The sequence below is a fragment of the Heterodontus francisci genome, chromosome 29 (assembly GCF_036365525.1).
Source record: "Heterodontus francisci isolate sHetFra1 chromosome 29, sHetFra1.hap1, whole genome shotgun sequence".
NCBI lineage: Eukaryota > Metazoa > Chordata > Chondrichthyes > Heterodontiformes > Heterodontidae > Heterodontus > Heterodontus francisci.
This window is the reverse complement of record NC_090399.1, coordinates 41,746,390-41,766,088: the sequence shown is the minus strand read 5'-3', so window position 1 is coordinate 41,766,088 and position 19,699 is coordinate 41,746,390. Positions and strand designations below refer to the sequence as shown.

The 19,699-nt window shown below is 45.5% G+C and overlaps 1 protein-coding gene across 1 annotated transcript in view; it reads left to right on the top strand.

Moving 5' to 3' along the window:
* LOC137345797 (probable G-protein coupled receptor 139) overlaps nucleotides 1-19,442 on the top strand; it is a 32,614-nt gene extending 13,172 nt beyond the window's left edge. The window contains exons 4-7 of the mRNA XM_068009050.1: nucleotides 1,594-1,772; nucleotides 8,200-8,790; nucleotides 14,403-15,244; nucleotides 19,410-19,442. Coding sequence (XP_067865151.1) covers nucleotides 8,727-8,790; nucleotides 14,403-15,244; nucleotides 19,410-19,442 — 939 coding nt within the window. The 5' untranslated portion in view covers nucleotides 1,594-1,772; nucleotides 8,200-8,726. The remainder of the gene's footprint in view (nucleotides 1-1,593; nucleotides 1,773-8,199; nucleotides 8,791-14,402; nucleotides 15,245-19,409) is intronic.
* Nucleotides 19,443-19,699: the final 257 nt, after the last annotated feature.

Below are 19,699 nucleotides of genomic sequence, written 5' to 3'. Positions count from 1 at the left end.
CAGACCTTGGAAGACTGCAAGCGAACTTTGACTGTGTTGTAATGGAAGAACATTTGTCAGGAACGTAATTTGAAAATACTTTTTTTTTCTTATTTTTTCAGTCAGCTAATTTAAAATTGAGTAATTTGCTAATGCAGGAGAGAGATTTTTAAATAAGAAGTTGTAAGGTCTTTAGATATTGGTTTATCTCAGTAGTGTTTATGATTTTAGTTTTGATAAATAAATAGTTAATTTGTTGATATCAAAAGATACCTGGTTTAGTTCACTTCATTCGGGGGTTACTAGATTGTTCAGTTTGGCTGGGGTTTTTTTTCAACTTGGAACGCTTCAAGAGAATATGATGCAAACTGTGGAATGGTGGGACTAAATTGACAGTGCATTGCTCCCACCACAATCAGAATCATATATTTTGATTGGGGGCTTTGTCCTGAGCAGTTGTAACACCGTATACAATGGGTCACCCATTTCTTGCAGTGACACACTAACAATGCAATGCAGCTATGGCAAGTCAGCATGGAAACCACAAACGTTCTACCCAGTAGACACGAGCAGGTCAGCAGTGGCAGGATTACCACTACTACTATTCTTTCTAAATTTCACATCTCGATCCTTGTGCATACTAATTTTGATATCTGATTTTTTTTCCATTCTAGCATAAAAGACTTATCTTTGGAAAGAAGGGGGATGTTGTATGATTGCCTATAAGAGTGATGTCCCTTTAAGATCTTAGTGTGTTAATGAGCTAAGTGGCAGGACATAGTCATGTGACTACATGATAGTCTCATTCTGTTGCTTGAACACATAGAGGAAAGTTCTGTAAATAGTTAGCTCTGTGCTGTTTAATAAGTGAGCTGTTAATAAACCTGTTGGAGATCTTCAACAACTGGGACTCCACGCATCTAATTTATGTTGCATCAGATAACATAAAAAGAATGCATTAAAGATAGTACTGAGTGAATACAACATTGTCACAGGATCAGTACTGAGAGAGTGCTGCACCGTTAAAGGTATTACGACCGAGATGGGAGGAGTGCACTGTTAATTCAGTCCCATTTCTCACAGGTCACAGCATATTAATAAAACTTCCCCAGACCTGAAACTTCCGATTAGCTGCTCTATTTGTCATAGTCATGGAGATACAGCACTGAAACAGGCCCTTCAGCCCACCGAGTATGTGCCGACCAATGACCACCCATTTTATACGAATGCTACATTAATCCCATGTTCCCTACCACATCCCCACCATTCTCCTCCCACCTAGCTACACTAGGAGCAATTTACAATGGCCAATTTACCTATCAACCTGCAAGTCTTTGGCTGTGGGAGGAAACTGGAGCACCTGGTAGAAACCCACACAATCACCGAGAGAACTTGCAAATTCCGCACAGGCACTACCCAGAATCGAACCCAGGTCGTTGGAGCTGTGAGGCTGCAGTGCTAACCACTGCGGCACTGTGCCAGAATAAAGCACACCAACCAGGTTTCTTTAATAAACAACAAAATTATCTTTATTATAAAACTAGGTCTTAACCAATAATGAAGTAAATATATATGCAAATCAAAGTAATAAATCCCTGTATTTATATGTCCTAGCCTTCATGAACACGCTCAATACATCCAAAAACCAATTACCTAAGAAAAAGGGATTCTTCTTTACAGCTGTTTCAAAGGAACAAAAAAAACATAGTCTGCAATGATCTGGAAGGAAGTTCTTTGGTTTGGTGAGGTGTCCCAAAACCGAACAGTTTGATGCCACTTGGAAGTCTTTCTAGGTGAGGTTGATGAACAGTCTATGTTGGGTAGACATTCAAAGAAATTCAACTGTAGAAGGCTTCACATAGCTCTTCTATCAGAGGGTAGCAACAGGTGTCTGTTCTCGATGCAAAATTCTTTTTAAAATGCAAGGTTTCTGCAAATTCAGGGTTTCTTCAAAAATGCAGGAGGCAACAGTATCACTTCATGCAAATGTTTTCTTTTAAAGTTCAACATGAAACTGAAATTTTTCAGAAACAAGTCACCTGGCCAACATAAATCACTCTGTTGTCACTTGCTTGTAAACATCTGTCCCTTTAGGTCAGAAAACAACCTCCCTGTAAACAGGTGTTTTCCAGTTACTGTTTACATTCCACTCTCAGGTCAAACTCAGTCCCAATCCTTTCTCCTTCTTTGAAAAAAAATGCCAAATTCAGCCATTTCCAGATGATTCAATGAAACTGATATCATTTTCAGTTTTTTTAAATATAGAACCTCAAGTTGTGATATAAATAATGGAAATCCTGTGCCGAAGGAGTGCTGCACTGTCAGAAGAGCCATACTGTGGGAGTGCTGCACTGTCACAGGGGAAGTGCTGAGGGAGCACTGCACTGTTGGAAGGTCACAGAATTGTTACAGTGCAAAAGGAGGACATTTGGCCCATCGTGTCTGCACTGGCTCTCTGAAAGAGCAATTCCCTCAGTTCCATTCTCCTACCTTCTACCCGTACCAAGGTTCCCCATGGTCGGTTGATGGAGAAAGTGAAGTCGCATGGGGTCCAGGGTGTACTAGCTAGATGGATAAAGAACTGGCTGGGCAACAGGAGACAGAGAGTAGCAGTGGAAGGGAGTTTCTCAAAATGGAGACGTGTGACCAGTGGTGTTCCACAAGGATCTGTGCAGGGACCACTGTTGTTTGTGATATACATAAATGATTTGGAGGAAAGTATAGGTGGTCTGATTAGCAAGTTTGCAGATGACACTAAGATTGGTGGAGTAGCAGATAGTGAAGGGGACTGTCAGAGAATACAGCAGAATATAGATAGATTGGAGAGTTGGGCAGAGAAATGGCAGATGGAGTTCAATCCAGGCAAATGCGAGGTGATGCATTTTGGAAGATCCAATTCAAGAGTGAACTATACAATAAATGGAAAAGTCCTGGGGAAAATTCATGTACAGAGAGATTTGGGTGTTCAGGTCCATTGTTCCCTGAAGGTGGCAATGCAGGTCAATCGAGTGGTCAAGAAGGCAAACGGCATGCTTTCCTTCATCGGACGGGGTATTGAGTACAAGAGTTGGCAGGTCATGTTACAGTTGTATAAGACTTTGGTTCGGCCACATTTGGAATACTGCGTGCAGTTCTGGTCGCCACATTACCAAAAGGGTGTAGATGCTTTGGAGAGGGTGCAGAGGAGGTTCACCAGGATGTTGCCTGGTATGGAGGGCACTAGCTATGAAGAGAGGTTGAGTAGATTAGGATTATTTTCATTAGAAAGACGGAGGTTGAGGGGGTCCTGATTGAGGTGTACAAAATCATGAGAGGTATAGACAGGGTGGATAGCAAGAAGCTTTTTCCCAGAGTGGGGGATTCAATTACTAGGGGTCACGAGTTCAAAGTGAGAGGGGAAAAGTTCAGGGGGGATATGCGTGGAAAGTTCTTTACGCAGAGGGTGGTGGGTGCCTGGAACGCGTTGCCAGCGGAGGTGGTAGACGCGGGCACGATAGCGTCTTTTAAGATGTATCTAAACAGATACATGAATGGGCAGGAAGCAAAGAGATACAGACCCTTAGAAAATAGGCGACAGGTTTAGATAGAGGATCTGGATCGGCGCAGGCTTGGGGGGCCGAAGGGCCTGTTCCTGTGCTGTAATTTTCTTTGTTCTCTTTGTAACCATGCACATTCTTCCTTTTCATATAACTGTCTACTTCCCTTTGTTTGCTGCAATTCAACCTGCCACCACCATGTTCTCAGGCAGCGCATTTCAGACCTTAACCACTCGCTGCTTGAAAATGATTTTCCTCATGTCACTTTTGCTTTTCTTAACAAATACTTTAAATCTGTGCCCTCTCATTCTCGGTCCTTTCACAAGTGGGAATAGTTTCTCTCTATCTACTCTGTCCAGACCCTTCATGATTTTGAATACCTCTATCAAATCATCTCTCAGCCTTCCCTTCTCCAAGAAAAACAGGTCTAACTTCTCCAATCTATCTTCATAACTGAAATTCCTGATCCCTGGAACCATTCCAGTGAATGTTTTCTGTACTCTGTCCAATGCCCTCACATGTCTCCTGAGGTGCAGCGCTCAGAGCTGGATGCAGTACTCCAGCTGAGGCAGAACTAGTGTCGTATACAAGTTCAATATAACTTCCTTACTCTTGTACTCTGTGCCCTGATTCACAAAGCCCAGGATACTGCATGCTTTATGAACCGCGCTCTCAACCTGTCCTGCCACCTTGAATGACCTAGTGCCTCTTCTCCTGCACCTGCTTTAGAATTGTACCCTTTATTCTAGATTGTCTTTCCATGTTCTTCCTGCCAAAATGAATCACTTCACATTTCTCTGCATTGAACTTCAACTGACACCTATCTGACAATTCCATCAACTTTTCTATGTCCTTTTGAAGTTCTACATTAGCCTCCTCACAGTTCACAATGCTTCCAAGTTTTGTATCATCTGCAAACTTTGAAACTGTGCCCTGTACACTGAGGTCTAGGTCATTAATATATATCAGGAAAAGCAAGGGTCCCAACACTGATCCATGGGAACTCCACTATAGACCTACCTCCAGCCCAAAAACATCCATTAACCACTACTCTTTGTTTCCTGTTGTATTCATGTTGCTACTGTCCCTTTTATTCCATGAGCTACAGGTTTGCTCACAAGATTATTGTGCGGCATTGGATCAAATGCCTTTTCAAAGTCCATGTACATCACATCAATAGCATTGCCCTCATCAACCCACTCTGTTACCTCCTCTAAAAACTCCAACAAGTTTGATAAACATGATTTTCCCTAAAGAAGTTCATGCTGGCTTTCCTCAATTAACTCACATTTGTCCATGTGACTATTAATTTTGTCCAGAATTATTTTTTCCAGAAGTTTTCTCACCATCAAAGTTAAGCTGACTGGCCTATAGTTGCTGAGCTTATCTTTACACCCTTTTTTTGAATAAGGATGTAATGTTTGCAATTCTCCAGTCCTCTGGCACCATCCCCGGGTCTAAGGAAGACTGAAAAATTATGGCCAGTGCCTCTGCGATTTCCACCCTCACTTCCCTCAGTAGCCTTGGATGCATCTCATCTGGTCCTGGTGCCTTACCCACTTTAAGTACAGACAGCCTATCTAATACTTCCTCTTTATCAATTTTAAACCCCTCTAGTGTCCTCTTTCAACATTGCCTGGGCAGCATCTTCTTCTTTGATAAAGACAGATGCAAAGTATTCATTTAAAACCTCAGTTATGCCCTCTGCCTCCATGTGTAAATCACCTTTCTGGTCCCTAATCGTCCCACTCCTCCATTTGCCACGCTTTTACTCTTTATATACCTATAGAAAACTTTGGGGTTTCCTTTAATGCTAGCTGCCAGTCTCTTTTCATGCTCTCCTTTTGCTTTTCTTATTTGTTTTTTCACTCCCCCTCTGGACCTTCTATATCCAGCCTGGTTCTCAACAGCATCTGTCATAAGCACACTTTTTCTTCTTTTTCTTAATTGCTACCTCTTTTGTCATCCAGGGAGCTCTGGATTTGTTTGTCCTACTTTTCCCCTTTTGAGGGAACATATCTTGTCTTTGCCCAATCTAACTCTGCTTTGAAGGTAGCGCATTGTTCTTCAATCGGTTTTCCTGCCAGATTTTGACTCCAATTTATTCGCCCCAGTTCCATTCTTACCCTATTGAAGTTGGCCTTCCCCAAGTTAATTATTCTTACCCTGGATTGCTCTTTGTATTTTTCCATAGTCAGCCTAAACCGTATGATACAATGATCACTATCACCTAAATGCTCTCCTACTTTGAAACTGTGCCCTGTGCACCGAAGTCTAGGTCATTAATATATATCAGGATACTTGATCCACTTGGCCCACCTCATTCCCAAGAACCAGGTGTAGCAACAGACTGTTGCAGAAAATTTTCCTAAACACACTATAGGAACTCTTGGCCCTCTCTGCCTTTTACACTACTATTCTCCCAGTCTATATTTGGATAATTAAAGTCACCCATTATAACTACCCTATAATTTTTGCACCTCTTTGTAATTTACATGCGAATTTGTTCCTCCACAACTTTCCCACCAGCTGGTGGCCTATAGACAACACTGAGCAATGCAACCACAACTTTTTTTGTTCCTTAACTCTAGCCAAATTGATTCTATCCTCGACCCTTCTGGGACATCCTTATTCTCCAGCAATGCTCTCCTGAATCAATACCACCAACCCTCTCTGTTTTTTCTTCCCTTTCCGAGCTTTCCTGAACACCTTGTATCCAGGAATATTTAATACCCAGTCCTGCCCATCTTTGGCCAGGTCTCTATTATAGCCACATCATATTTCCACATGGCAATCTGTGCCTCTACCTCACCAGTCTTATTAACCACACTGTGCATTCACATAGATGCACATTAACCCTGATTCAGACTTTATTACATTCTCCCTTAATCAGACCCCACCTAATAATGTACTGTTCCTTACTCTCATGCTATCTATCTCCCCCAATATTCTGTGCTCCTTGGTATTCCTCTCTGATTACTTGCTCATGACTAGTTACCAGTTTTGCTTCCCTCTAATCTGAGCTTCCTCTCAGGTTCCCATCCCCCTGACAATTTAGTTTAAACCCTCACCAACAGCACGAGTAAATCTCCCTGAGAGGATATTCTTCCCAGTCCTGCTAAGATGCAACCCATCCATCTTTTACGGGTCCCACATTCCCCAGAACTGGTCCCAATGTCTCATAAATCTGATGCCCTCCCTCCTACACCAGTTCTCCAGCCACATATTCAATGGCTCAATTCTCCCATCCCTATGCTCACTTGCCTGTGGGACTGGGGGTAATGCTGAAATTATCGCTTTTGAGGGCCTGCTTTTTAATCACCTTCCGAGCTCCCTAAAATCTGTTTTCAGGGACTCATCCCCCTTCTGACCTATGTCATTGATACCAATGTGGACCACGACCTCTGGCTGTTCACCCTCCCGTAGAAGAATGTCCTGCAGCTGCTGCATGACATCCTTGACCCTGGCACCAGGGAGGCAACAAACCATCTTGGAGTCATGTTTACTGCCACAGAAACACCTGTCTGTTCCCCTAACTAACGAATCCCTTATAAGTACTGCTCTTCCACTCTTCTTCCTTCCCTCCTGTGCAGCTGAGCCGCCTGTTGTGCCACAAACTTGGCTCTGACTGCACTCCTCTGAGGAACTATTACCCTCACCATGATCCAAAATGGAAAACCGATGAGTGAGTAAGATCATATCAGGGGACTCCTGAACTACCTGCCTGGCTCTCTTAGATTGCCAAGCGGTCACAGATTCCCTATCTGACTGCATGTTTCTAACCTGCGGTGCTACTACCTCCCAAAAAGTCAGTACTGAGGGAGCGCTGCACTGTCAGAGGATCAGTACTGAGGGTGTGCTGCACTATCAGAGGGGCAATACTGAAAGAGTGCTACACTGTCGAGGGTCAGTACTGAGGGAGAGTTGCACTGCCAGAGGGTCAGTTCTGAGGGAGTGCTGCACTGTCAGAGGGTCAGTACTGAGGGACCATTTTACTGTCAGGGGGAAGCACTGAGGGAGAGCTGCACTGTTGAGGGTCAGTACTGAGGTAATGCTGCACTGTTGGAGAGACAGTACTGAGGGAATGCTGCACTGTCAGAGGATCAGTGCTGAGGAAATAAAGCACTGTCGAGGATCAGTACTGAGGAAACACTGCACTGTCAGAGGGTCAGTACTGAGGGAACGCTGTACTGTCGAGGGTCAGTACTGAGGCAACGCTGCACTGTCGAGGGTTAGTACTGAGGAAGTGCTGCACTGTCGGAGGGGCAGTACTGAGGGAGTGCTGCGCTATTGGAGATGCTGTTTCTTTCATAAGATGTTATTCCATGGTCCTGTTTATCCTCTCTGTCGGAGGTAAAAGATTCCACGGCTCCACCTTCCAGCTGAGAGACTCTCTATCACTTTAAAACTCTCATCTGTTCCCTAATTTCCTGTTCCCTCAGCTCCCTCAGCTTCAATCAAAAGACAGAATAGCCTCGAGGGCTGAATTCCCTCCTGTTCCTCCGTTACAGGCGCGAGAAGCTGAAAGGCCTCCTCCTTTTGCTGTGTAACAGGCCCGAGGGGATTGAATGGCCTTCTTCTGTTACTGTGTTTACTCTGATTGGTCAGACATGGTGTGGGGCAGTGAATCACTCTCTCTGGTTAACCCTGTTCTTATCCTGTGTCTCCTCCTCACTCTCCCCAGGAACAGCTGAAGACTCTTGCCAGTGAGATGGTGAAGGACTCCCCAGAGTTTCACTGCCTGCAGTCCCAGTTCTCTGTGCTTTACAATGAGAGCCTGCAGCTTAAGGCCCAGATGGACGATGGCCACAATCTGCTCTTCACCACCCAAACCACAGTCGAGTGAAGGACATCACTGAAACAACATGAGATCTAGAGATGGGACTGATGGTGTTTGAAAGAACAACCTCATTGCTGGGAGAATACAGCTTCAAATTTTCATTAGTTAATTAATGTGATCAGAATTGTCCAGTCTTTGGAGTTTTCCAATTCAATCTCAGAAATAAATATATTCTATCACAACACGGACTGAACTCGATGTTGTAATCTGTTTGTTCAATTTGAAAAAAACAGTTTGAACAATGTTGCAACCGCAATATCCCCGGGGCGAACCCACAGGGTATAAATTACAAGCTCTGGAAATGTGTCACCTCAGAGTTTAATACAGAGATTGCCTGCAGCACGAAGAGACACATCACTTCACAGAAAATAATGGAAACATTTCATCGTATCTTGAAAATATATTACCCAATTCTTGCCGTCATTGGGGTTTCTAGTAAGTGACTTTAACTATTGAAGTTGTGTAAATCTGTGTGTGAGCTGGTCTCTGGTTTTTCTCTGTGACTGATAATGTTAAATGCTGATCTAGTGGTCACTGTTAGACAGACACCCGATCAGTGATATCATTTCCTTATGTCAAATATCCTGAATTATCTCTGCAGTTTTATTCCATTACCTCGGTCAGGTCTGTTTGTAACTGACAGGCTCTCTGACTTATCAAGTTATTATGTTTCGTGGAATATTGTGTAATGCTGAATTAGATCTCAGTGAAAGCAACTCTCTGAATGAAGGTATTAGTGGGAGCATCAGTCAGTGTAAAATCAAACTGAGTGTGGGTCACTAACCGGAGTGGAACACCTGATCCCAGTGACCATATATTACTGGGAGTATCTGTAACTGTGGGATTGTACTGAGTGCAATTGTACAACCCGGTTCTATTTTGAAATCATTGTTTCAGGTATCTGATCTCTCCATTCCATGAAGCTGCCTCTGTGTTTTAACAATGTAATTGATTGCAGAGTCGTTTTTGCTGTTGTTTGGTAATAAGTGTATAAAGTGAAATGTATTGATATTGCTCTGTCTCCTATTGAACTGCTCCAACAGAAACAGATGTTAACTACCTACTGACAGTTAAACAGCAGGACAGCACTGTTACTGCATTCTAATCCTCTGGATAATGATGTTTCTTACCCTGAGTATAGTCCCTGTAAACACAAGTTTTTTTTTAGTGATAATTAATCCCCTTCCCCCAACATGGTCCTGAGAATCTGTGGGTCTTGAGTGGTGAATTTTATTATCTGTCTCTTACACAGGATGAATATTGGGCTTTGTTTATTGAATCATCCACTTCTGTAACTGATTATGGTTTGATGGATCAGTTCTTATCTATGATTCAGAGTCTCGACACATATAACCTGAACCAATCTCTGCCCTTATCTCAGTGAGGTGTGTCTCTGTGAGGAGAGACACCAGTAACTGAGTAACAAAGATGTCACAATAAAGAGATCAGACCGAGGGCAGTAAATAATAACATTAGTAAACTGTTAATGATGAAATAAACAGTACACCTCTCTCAGTTCTGGTATCATTCTGGTTAAAACAATTGCACCTTCTCCAGTGCATCAATATCCTTTTTGTAATATGGAGACCAGAACTGCACACAATAGGCTAAGTGTTGTATAACCAAGGTTCTATATCCGTTTAGTATCAGCTCTTTGCTTTTTCAATTCCATTCCTCTAGAAATGAACTCCAGTGCTTTGTTTGTATCTTTATGACCCTGTTAACCTGTGTTGTTACATTAAATGATTTGTGAATCTGCCCCCGAACCCCTTTTCCCCTCGACCCCATTCAGATACTTATTTTCCAAGGTATAATCGGGAATAATAATGTCTTCAGCTATTTTGTTTCAATCTTCCTCTGTATTAACTGTATTCTCAATTTTGATTTGTCGACAAATCTTGAAATTGTGCTGCAGTTTCCCCGAGTCCAAATTGTTTATGTAAATGGTGAACGACAATGTTCCCAGTGCTGATCCTTGTGGAACACCACTTCCCACCTTCCACCAATCTGAGGAAATACCTTTAACCCCTACTCCCTGTTTTCTGTTTCTGTAGCCAGCTCACTGTCCATTCTGCTGCTTGTCCCCTAACTTCACTTGCTCTGAGGTTAATCATGAGTCTGCTGTGTGGTCCCTCATCAAAGACCTTTAGAAAATCAATGTAGATGACATCATCTATATTAGTCTTATCCACTCTTTTCTGATATTATTCAAAGAATTCAATAGGGTTGGTCAAGTGTGACCTTCCTTTTGGAATATGTGCTGACCAGCCTTTATGATAATATTTGTTTCTGGATGTTTTTGTGTTGCATCTTTGAATAAGGATTCCATTATCTTTTCTGTCACTGGTCTGCAGATTTTTGCACTGCTTCTCTGTTCTGATGATTATTAATGAACAGATAATCGTGCATCTGCTATCTCTACCTTTCTTTTTTAGTCTGTGTGGATACAGTCCATCTGAACCAGAGAGTTTGCTCTTGTCTCTGATTACTTAATCAAATATCTCCCCACTTTCTGCCTTAAATGTCTTGAAGTTTTCATTGAATTTATTCATTATTATTTGCAAGTTTAGTTCGTCCCCTCAGAGATCTCACTCCCTTCTTCAGGCTCTGAATCCTCATCCACTGGGTCATTCTGGCCCCGACTGTCCCACAACACCCCAGACTTCCTTCCTTCTGAGCTCGGAGCTGTCTTGCAGAATTCCATTTACATTTCTGTCCATGTCAGTCTGACCCTCTCTGCTCCAAAGTCCAGTAAATCCGAGCTCTCCTTAAACTCACAGTGGATGGGATCTTGTCTGGCAGACACCATGAGGCCGTTTCCCGGCCAGTTTCCCTCCACCATCTCCAGCTGGGACATTCCGAGAGCCACATTTGGAATTGATTCATTTTGTTTCATTCACTCGCCATTCCAGCTGGAACTCCTCTCTTCCTCACCAGATCTAGTCTGGGAATGAAAACCCTCGCAGGTTCCTGATCCTGATCCTTGTGCAGGGATCCTGTTGTAAAGTATAGGTGTGTGGACCTCGGGTGTAAACATTGGGATATTCCACACTCAAAAGTTGTCACTATGGGAGCTGTATGGGTCCTAGTTCTGAAGAAGCGTCACTGACCCGAAACGTTAACTCTGCTTCTCTTTCCACAGATGCTGCCAGACCTGCTGAGTGGTTCCAGCATTTCCTGTTTTTACTTTGGGTCCTAGCTATGTGCCTTTGTGTAGGATATATGGACCATTCTTTGTTCCAATCCTACTTAGCTCCCCTCCTTCACATATTTTTCCGATACTTTGATGACTGTGCTGATGTCATTTCCTTCTTTTGCCTTGAACTGGAAAATTACATCAACTTTGCTTCTAATTTCCACCCCTCCCTCGTCTTCACATGGTCCGTCTCTGACACTTCCCTTCCCTTCCTCGACTTCTCTACCTCCATTTCAGGGGATTGGCTATCCACCAATATCTACTATAATCCCACCGACTCCCACAGCTACCATGATTATACTTCCTGCCACCCGGCTTCCTGGAAGGACTCTGTTTCATTCTCCCAGTTTCTCCACCTCCGTTCCATCAGTACTGACAATGGTACCTTCCACACCAGTGCTTCTGAAATGTCTTCATTATTCCTCAGCCGAGGATTCCCCGCCACTGTGATTAACAGGACCCTCGACCGTGTCCATCCCATTTCCCATGTTACTGCCTTCACCTCTTCCCTCCCTGACAGAACCACGATAAGGTTCCCCTTGTCCTCACTTTCCACCTCACCAGCCTCCACATTCAACACATCATCCTCCAACATTTCTATCACATTCAGCTAAGTCCAACACCAAACATATATTCTGCTCCCCTCCCTTCCCCCCACGCATTGTGACACCCTGATCTACTCCTCAATCACCCCCAACATCAACTCCTCTTCCCCAGGCACCTTCCCATGCAAGTACAGGAGATGTAACACCTGCCCTTTTACCTCCTCCCTTCCCACTGTCCAAGGCCCAAAACACTCCTTCCAGGTGAAACAGTGATTTCCTTGGACTTCTTACAATTTATTAACAGTATTCACTGCTCACGATGGAATCTCCTGGACATTGGGAGAGGAGCAAACACAGATTGAGTGATTGCTTTGCTGAACTCCTCCGTTCAGTCTGCAAATGTGACCCTGAGCTTCTAGTCACTTGTCATTTTAATTCTACACCCCACTCCCACTCTGACCTCTCTGTCCTCAATATCCTACACTCTTCACTGAAGTTCAATGAGGAATAGTACTGTATTTTTCAATTAGGCATTATATTGCCTGTCAGACACAACCCTGAGATTAAAACCTTCAGAATGTAACTGCTGCTGCCACTTTCTGGGATGGCCTTTGCTGGTAATGAAGGATGGCTACATCAGAGTCACTGGGAGTGGAGGGGGTGTGGCTGGTGCTTGGGGTGGGGATACACAGCTGGCAGGCTGGTCCACACCCCTGGGGTCTACCCACCATTCTCCATCACTTTTCCAGGCTACTGGAGCCTTCTCCTCTTTTGCCAGATTTTCCATGCTCCCCTCTCCCTCTGTTATTTTGCTGTAACCATTTACACCTCCTCTGGACCCATCCTGTTTCTTTAATTGTCCCATTCACCTTGCACCATCATCCCTTTTATCATTGAATCACTCCTGCCCTCCACCCGATCACAGACCTTCCCTTTTGTTCTTTCCTCCCCCTATACCCCACTTTTCACTGACTACATGATTGTTTTAAAACTGTTAATCTCTAATATCTTCCCATTCTGATGAAAGCCTATCAGCCCGAAACATTAACTCTGTTTCTCTCTCCACAGATGCTGCCTGACCTGTTGAGTGTTTTCAACATTCTCCTATTTTTATCAGATTTACAGCAGTTTCAGTATTTTGTTTTTACTCCAGTGTTTATTCCTGGATATTAACAGGGGTGAGTGACATAGGTGGGGAGCGGAGTTTCAGAGTTTTAACTCCACAGACTGGCTCTTTTATCCTTGACAGGTTCCCCGCCCTGAAGTCAGCTTGATTGACAGGTTTGGCTTCCAGTCGGGCAGGGTGGACTCTTGAGCAGGCCTCAGGACCAGGGCGGTCCAAATGCTGACCCTGGTGTTGTGGGGAGATGCCTTATACTAGGGGGTGTCCAATCACCATCTCCAAAGGGGGAGCAAGTGGTGACATCTCCGATCACTGGTCTGTTGATCCCAAACTCGGGGAGGGGTCTCCTATCCTGCAACCTGGTCTGAGTCAGGGGAGGAGGAGCAGGATGGGAGGGGTGGGGAAGGGTGGATGTCTGATCCCCAACTCTGGGCAGTGGTCTCCTATCCTGGAGATTGGTCCCGGTCCCGTTAGGGAGAGTGGGCGGGGGGCGTGTCTAACACAAGACACAATGGGGTTACCCTGATTTTTCGAGTCTTCTGAACCTGGGTTTGTGGTCTGATCTTGGAAAATGAGGCCCAAGCCTGTAGTGGGCCGGGGGGGGTGGGGGGGGTCCCTTCCCAGGTGGAGTATCTAATCCCGGAGTTAGGGATACAATCCCAGGGGCAGTGAGGTCCAATCTGTGGGGGGGTTGGGATCCCATTGGTGGGGGTGCAGTCCAATCCTGGGGAATGGTGGTGTCTTTATGCAAGGAAGGTGGGGTGCAGTCCCAGGGTGGGAAGGATGATCCTGAGGGAGCGGTTCGATCCTGGAGGGGAGGACTGTTCCAGTCGCCAGTCCCGGGTGTCCTTGTTTGTGGTCTGGGGTATAACGGGGAAACCCGGTCGGACAGAGTTAAACCTGTAAAACAGATTAAATCAGAGACTTACAGCCTCATTCAAATCTTTAAATTACCAACCCGCCTCCTGGGAGCGGTTGTCTGTCCGTCCCCTTTCCCGACTCCAGTAAACCCAGAAGTGGGCAGGTCGGAGGTCAGTTGGGGTCGGGTTTGAGACACTTAAATTTTGACTCGCCCCCAACCCGCCTGTTTTTGGTGCTAAAATCCTGTCCTTACTTTCTGGGTCAGACACGGAGAATGTTTGATCAGTAATTTCCAGTCTCTTTTCCCTTCTCTCTCTTACAGTTAATTTACTGGCGATTGTGATCCTGTCCCGGGGAAAGAGCGGCCTCTCCACCTGCACCACTCGCTACCTGGTGGCCATGGCAACGGCGGATCTACTGGTCATAATCACTCGGGTCATACTGTACAGGATCAATTATTATTATTTCCCAGGATCTTTTCTAAATATCACCCCTGTGTGTCGTGTTAACCTTGTCCTGCTCCGTGCAGCCATAGACTGTTCTATCTGGTTCACCGTCACTTTCACCTTTGATCGATTTGTGGCCATTTGTTGCCAGAAGTTGAAAACAAAATATTGCACCAAGAAAACTGCGGCTGTGGTTCTAGCAACAACCTGCATTCTGCTCTGTTCAAAAAACATCTCCCTCTACTTTATATATGAACCTCGAGAAATAATCGACAATGTACCGTGGTTCTGTGTTACAAAGCCAAGCTATTTTACTGAGCCCGGATGGGTGGGATTTGAATCATTTGATAAGGTTTTAACCCCATTGCTCCCATTCGCTTTAATCCTGTTGTTCAACGCTCTGACAGTCAGACACATTTTAGTGGCCAGTCGAGTCCGTAAGGGACTGAGGGGTCAGAGCAAGGGAGAGAATCACAGTGACCCAGAGATGGAGAGCAGAAGGAAGTCTGTGATTTTACTCTTCACCATATCCGGCAGCTTCATACTTCTGTGGTTTATCTACATTTTAGATTACTTTAAAATCACATATAACTTCGATGATGATTCTAATTATATATTTAGACAGGTTGGATTTATACTGTCGATATTAAGTTGCTGCACAAACACATTTATTTATGTGGTGACTCAGTCCAAGTTCAGAGAGCAGGTCAAGAGTGCGGTGAAATATCCAGTTACATCAATTATTCAATTAATGAATAAACAAAACAACTGAGAGCAGCCCAGAGGCAGGTCCCAGTGTTTCCAGTCCATGAATGGAATATTTATCCACAACTTCCATCAACTGAATGACAGCAGGAATCGCTGGGGATGTGAAAATACCCCCAGCGGTGGGAGTGGGGGCTGGAAGAGACTAACACCACCCCCTGAAGGACAGGAGTAGAAACAACAGCCACAGTCTCTCCTCCACCTCCACTGGTTCGATTCTCAGCTCCTCACATCTGCTCAGAAAACAAAAATGTTATCACAAAAGCCAAAATGCTGGAGATGCTGGAAATCTTATCGTTTGAATAGATTTCTTTTCTGGAGACACATTGTCGAGTCCCTCACCCTTCCATTCCCCCCACCTGATCACTGTCGTTTCTCTTTCTCCCTCTCTCTCTGAGTCAGATGATGTTGTGTGTGGAGGGTTTGCGTTATGACAAGCCCAGCTGAGGGAATAGGATAGGGAGTCAGGACCCGGGTGAGGGAGTGGGGTCGGGCTCGGTACAGGAGCCGGCAGTCAGAGGGACTCAGCTTCACGGTGCCCAGATGGCAGAGCCGACTCCCTTCCTGGCTCCCATGTTAGCTGATATTGTTAACAGTTCCCTCTCCTCAGATTCTGTCCCTTTCTCTTTAAAATCTCCAAATATCACCCTTTGAAAAAAAACAACTCTTGACTCACTCTGTCCTTGCAAACTAATGCCCCATCTCCAAACTCCCGTTCCTCTCCAAAGTCCTTGAACGTGTTGTCACCTCCCAAATCCATGGCCATTTTTCCCGGAATACCATGTTTGAATCCTCCAATCAGGTTTCTGCCCCTGTCACCGTACTGAAACAGTTCTTTATCAAAGTCACAAATGACATCCTATGTGACTGTGACAAAGGTAAACTTTCCCTCCTCGTCCTTCTCGACCTGTCTACAGCCTTTGACACAGTTGACCACATCATCCTCCTCCAACACCTCTGCACTGTCGTCCAGCTGGGTGGGACTGCTCTCACCTGGTTTCATACTTATCTATCTAATCATAGTCAGAGAATCACTTGCAATGGTTTCTCTTCCTGCTCCCACACCGTTACCTCTGGTGTCCCCCAATGATCTATCCTTGGCCTCCTCCTATTTCTCATCTACATGCTGCCCCTCATCCACATCATTTGAAAACACACTGTTAATTTTCACATGTACACTGACAGCATCCAGCTCTACCTCACCACCACCTCTCTCCACTCCTCCACTGTTGATAAATTATTAAACTGCTTATCTGACATCCAGCAGTGGGAGGGCAGAAATTTCCTCCATTTAAGTATCGGGAAGGCAGAAGCCATTCTCTTTGGTGCTGCTGCAAACTCTGTTCTCGAGCCACCGACTCCATCCATCTCCCTGGCAACTGTCTGAGACTCAACCAGACTGTTCACAACCTGAGATGAGCTTCCGAGCTCAAAATCACTCCTTCACTAAGACCGCCTATTTCAACCTCTGTAATATCTTCTGACTCCACCCCTACCTCAGCTGATCTGTGGCTGAAACCCTCATCCATTCCTTTGTTACCTCTAGACTCGACTATTCTAATGCATTCCTGGCTGGTCTCCCACATTCTACCTTCCTTAAACTTGAGGTCATCCAAAGCTCTGCTGACCATATTTTAACTCGCACCAAACCCCGTTCACATAACACCCCCTGTGCTCACTGCCTTACATTGGCTCCCAGTCCAGCAACACCTCGATTTTAAAATTCTCATCCTTGCTTTTAAAGGCCTCCATTGCTTCAACCCTCCCTATCTCTCGAACCTCCTCCAGCCCCTACAACCCTCCCTATCTCTGTAACCTCCTCAAGCCCAGTGTTGACCCACTGAACCTCTCCAAATACTTCTGCACTATCTCCAACCTGGAAATCCAGGAGCGGTGATTTCTCCTCTCTGTCTCTCTTCCCCTGTGTCTCCCTCACTTTCTCTCTCTTTGTCTCTGTCTCTCTTTCTGTCTTTTGCTCACTTTCCCTTTCAGTCTCACTATTATTCTCAATCTCGCGTTTCTCACCTCCCTCTACCCTCCCAACCTCTCGCCAACCCTCTCTCACTCTCCCCTCTCTCAGTTACACTCTCTGTCAGTTGCTTTTTGTGATGCTCATCCTCCGCGGTAGATCTCGAGTGAACAGACGAACACCACATGCTCATTGATCATTGTGTGTATGATACACTCAACAGCTCGTGGCTCCCTCTGTTCCCGTGTCTCCCTCCATTCCCGTGTCTCCCTCCTTCCCGTGCCAACCTCCGACCCCGTGACTCCCACTGTCCCCTTGTCTCCCTCCATTCCCGTGCCAACCTCCCTCCTCATGTCAACCTCCTACCCCATGTCTCCTTCTGTGCCCCTGTCTCCTTCTGCGCCCCTGTCTCCTTCTGCGCCCCTGTCTCCTTCTGCGCCCCTGTCTCCCTCTGCGCCCCTGTCTCCCTCTGCGCCCCTGTCTCCCTCTGTGCCCCTGTCTCCCTCGATCCCCAGTCTCCCTCTGTGCCCATGTCTCCCTCTGTCCCTGCCTCTCCCTCTCTCCCTACATCTCCCTCCGTCTCTCCAACTCTCTTTGTATCTTGCTCACTGACTCTGTCTCTGTCTCTCTGATAATGGTAGTACAGGCATTAACAAACTGTTCACTAACAGCTCCTGATAAAGGGGAATCCTCATCCAGCTCCTCCGCCAGTGCCTGAGGTATGAATCGTGTTGATCGATAGTGAGAGCAGATCCTTCCCTGGCCTTCTAACTGGGCTATTACAGCTCGTGTTAACTGGTGGGTGGAATCTGAGTGCTGTGTCTGTCTCTCCCTATATAGTCACTAAAGACAAGCTCATACAATTCAACACTGAGCTTTGAGACTGGCCCTCTGGAGATGGTTGCTCCTTAACTGTCGGAGGCTGGAGATATCCTGGGGGAGGGTATGGGGATTGAGGATAAAGACCCCTGGAAACGTCTCACACTGGACGTGGACTCCTGTCAGCTGCTCAGTTTCCTTAAGGGAGTCGAAAATGCCAAAGTTTTTCCTGAATTTGGTACAATATCTCTTCTATTTTTTTTTATTCATTCAGGGATGTGGCCATCGCTGGCTAGGCCAGCATTTATTGCCCATCCCTAATTGCCCTTCAGAAGGTGCTGGTGAGCTGCCTTCTTGAACCGCTGCAGTCCATTTTGGGCAGGTACACCCACAGTGCTGTTAGGAAGGGATTTCCAGGATTTTGACCCAGTGACAGTGAAGGAACAGCGATATAGTTCCAAGTCAGGATGGTGTGTGACTTGGAGAGGAACTTGCAGGCGGTCTTGTTCCCATGCATTTACTGCCCTTGTCCTTCTAATTGTTAGAGGTCGTGGGTTTGGAAGGTGCTGTCTAAGGAGCCTTGGTGCATTGCTGCAGTGCATCTTGTAGATGGTACACACTGCTGCCACTGTGCGTCGGTGGTGGAGGGAGTGAATGTTTGTAGATGGGGTGCCAATCAAGCGGGCTGCTTTGTCCTGGATGGTGTCGAGCTTCTTGAGTGTTGTTGGAGCTGCACCCATCCAGGCAAGTGGAGAGTATTCCATCACACTCCTGACTTGTGCCTTGTAGATGGTGGACAGTGACAGATATATTCACCAACACAAACCACTATTTATACAAAAACTACATCAAACCTTGTGGGATTGCAAGAAATTAACTTCATCTTAATACAAAACAATCAATAAACGCACTAACACTGCGATCGTAGCTGAGGATTATTCCCACATGGGACTGATGCAGCCTCTGTGGATAGACCAGGATAGGAGCGGGATTTCATAAGGAGTGGGTCGGGGGGGAAGTGATTACACAAAACCCCAGTGACCAGGATTACACAGCAACGCTCACTGAAGCCCAGGCTGTGGGACACTCGAAGCTGCTCCTCACATTCCCTCAGATCACGGTGCACTGACAGAGAGGACTGGTCCCACTCAGCAATCCCTCACAGAGAGGGAGACAGAGAAGGAGGGGAGGGAGGGCAGAAGGAAGGGAAGGGTTGTGGGAGGCGGTGAGAGAGAGAGGAGGGGAGAGGAGGGAGGGAATGAGTGTTGTACTATCTGAGGTGTTGTAACTCAGATGAGATGCTAAACTGAGGCCCTGTCTGCCCTCTTAGGTGGGTGTAAAAGATCCCACGGTCACTATTTGAAGAAGAGCAGGGGAGTTCTCCCTGGTGTCCTGACCAATATTTATCCCACAACCAACATCACTAAAACAGATTATCTGCTCATGATCACATTGCTGTTTGTTGAAAAAGTCCTTCATTGTCTGTAAAGCACTTTGGGATGTCCTGAGGTGGTGAAAGGTTCTGTAGAAATCCAAATCCTTTCTTTGTTTCTTTGTCCCAAAGCTAGACATGGGACGAGCGGCTGGTGATTGGAGAATGAATATTAGCAGCTGCCTCGG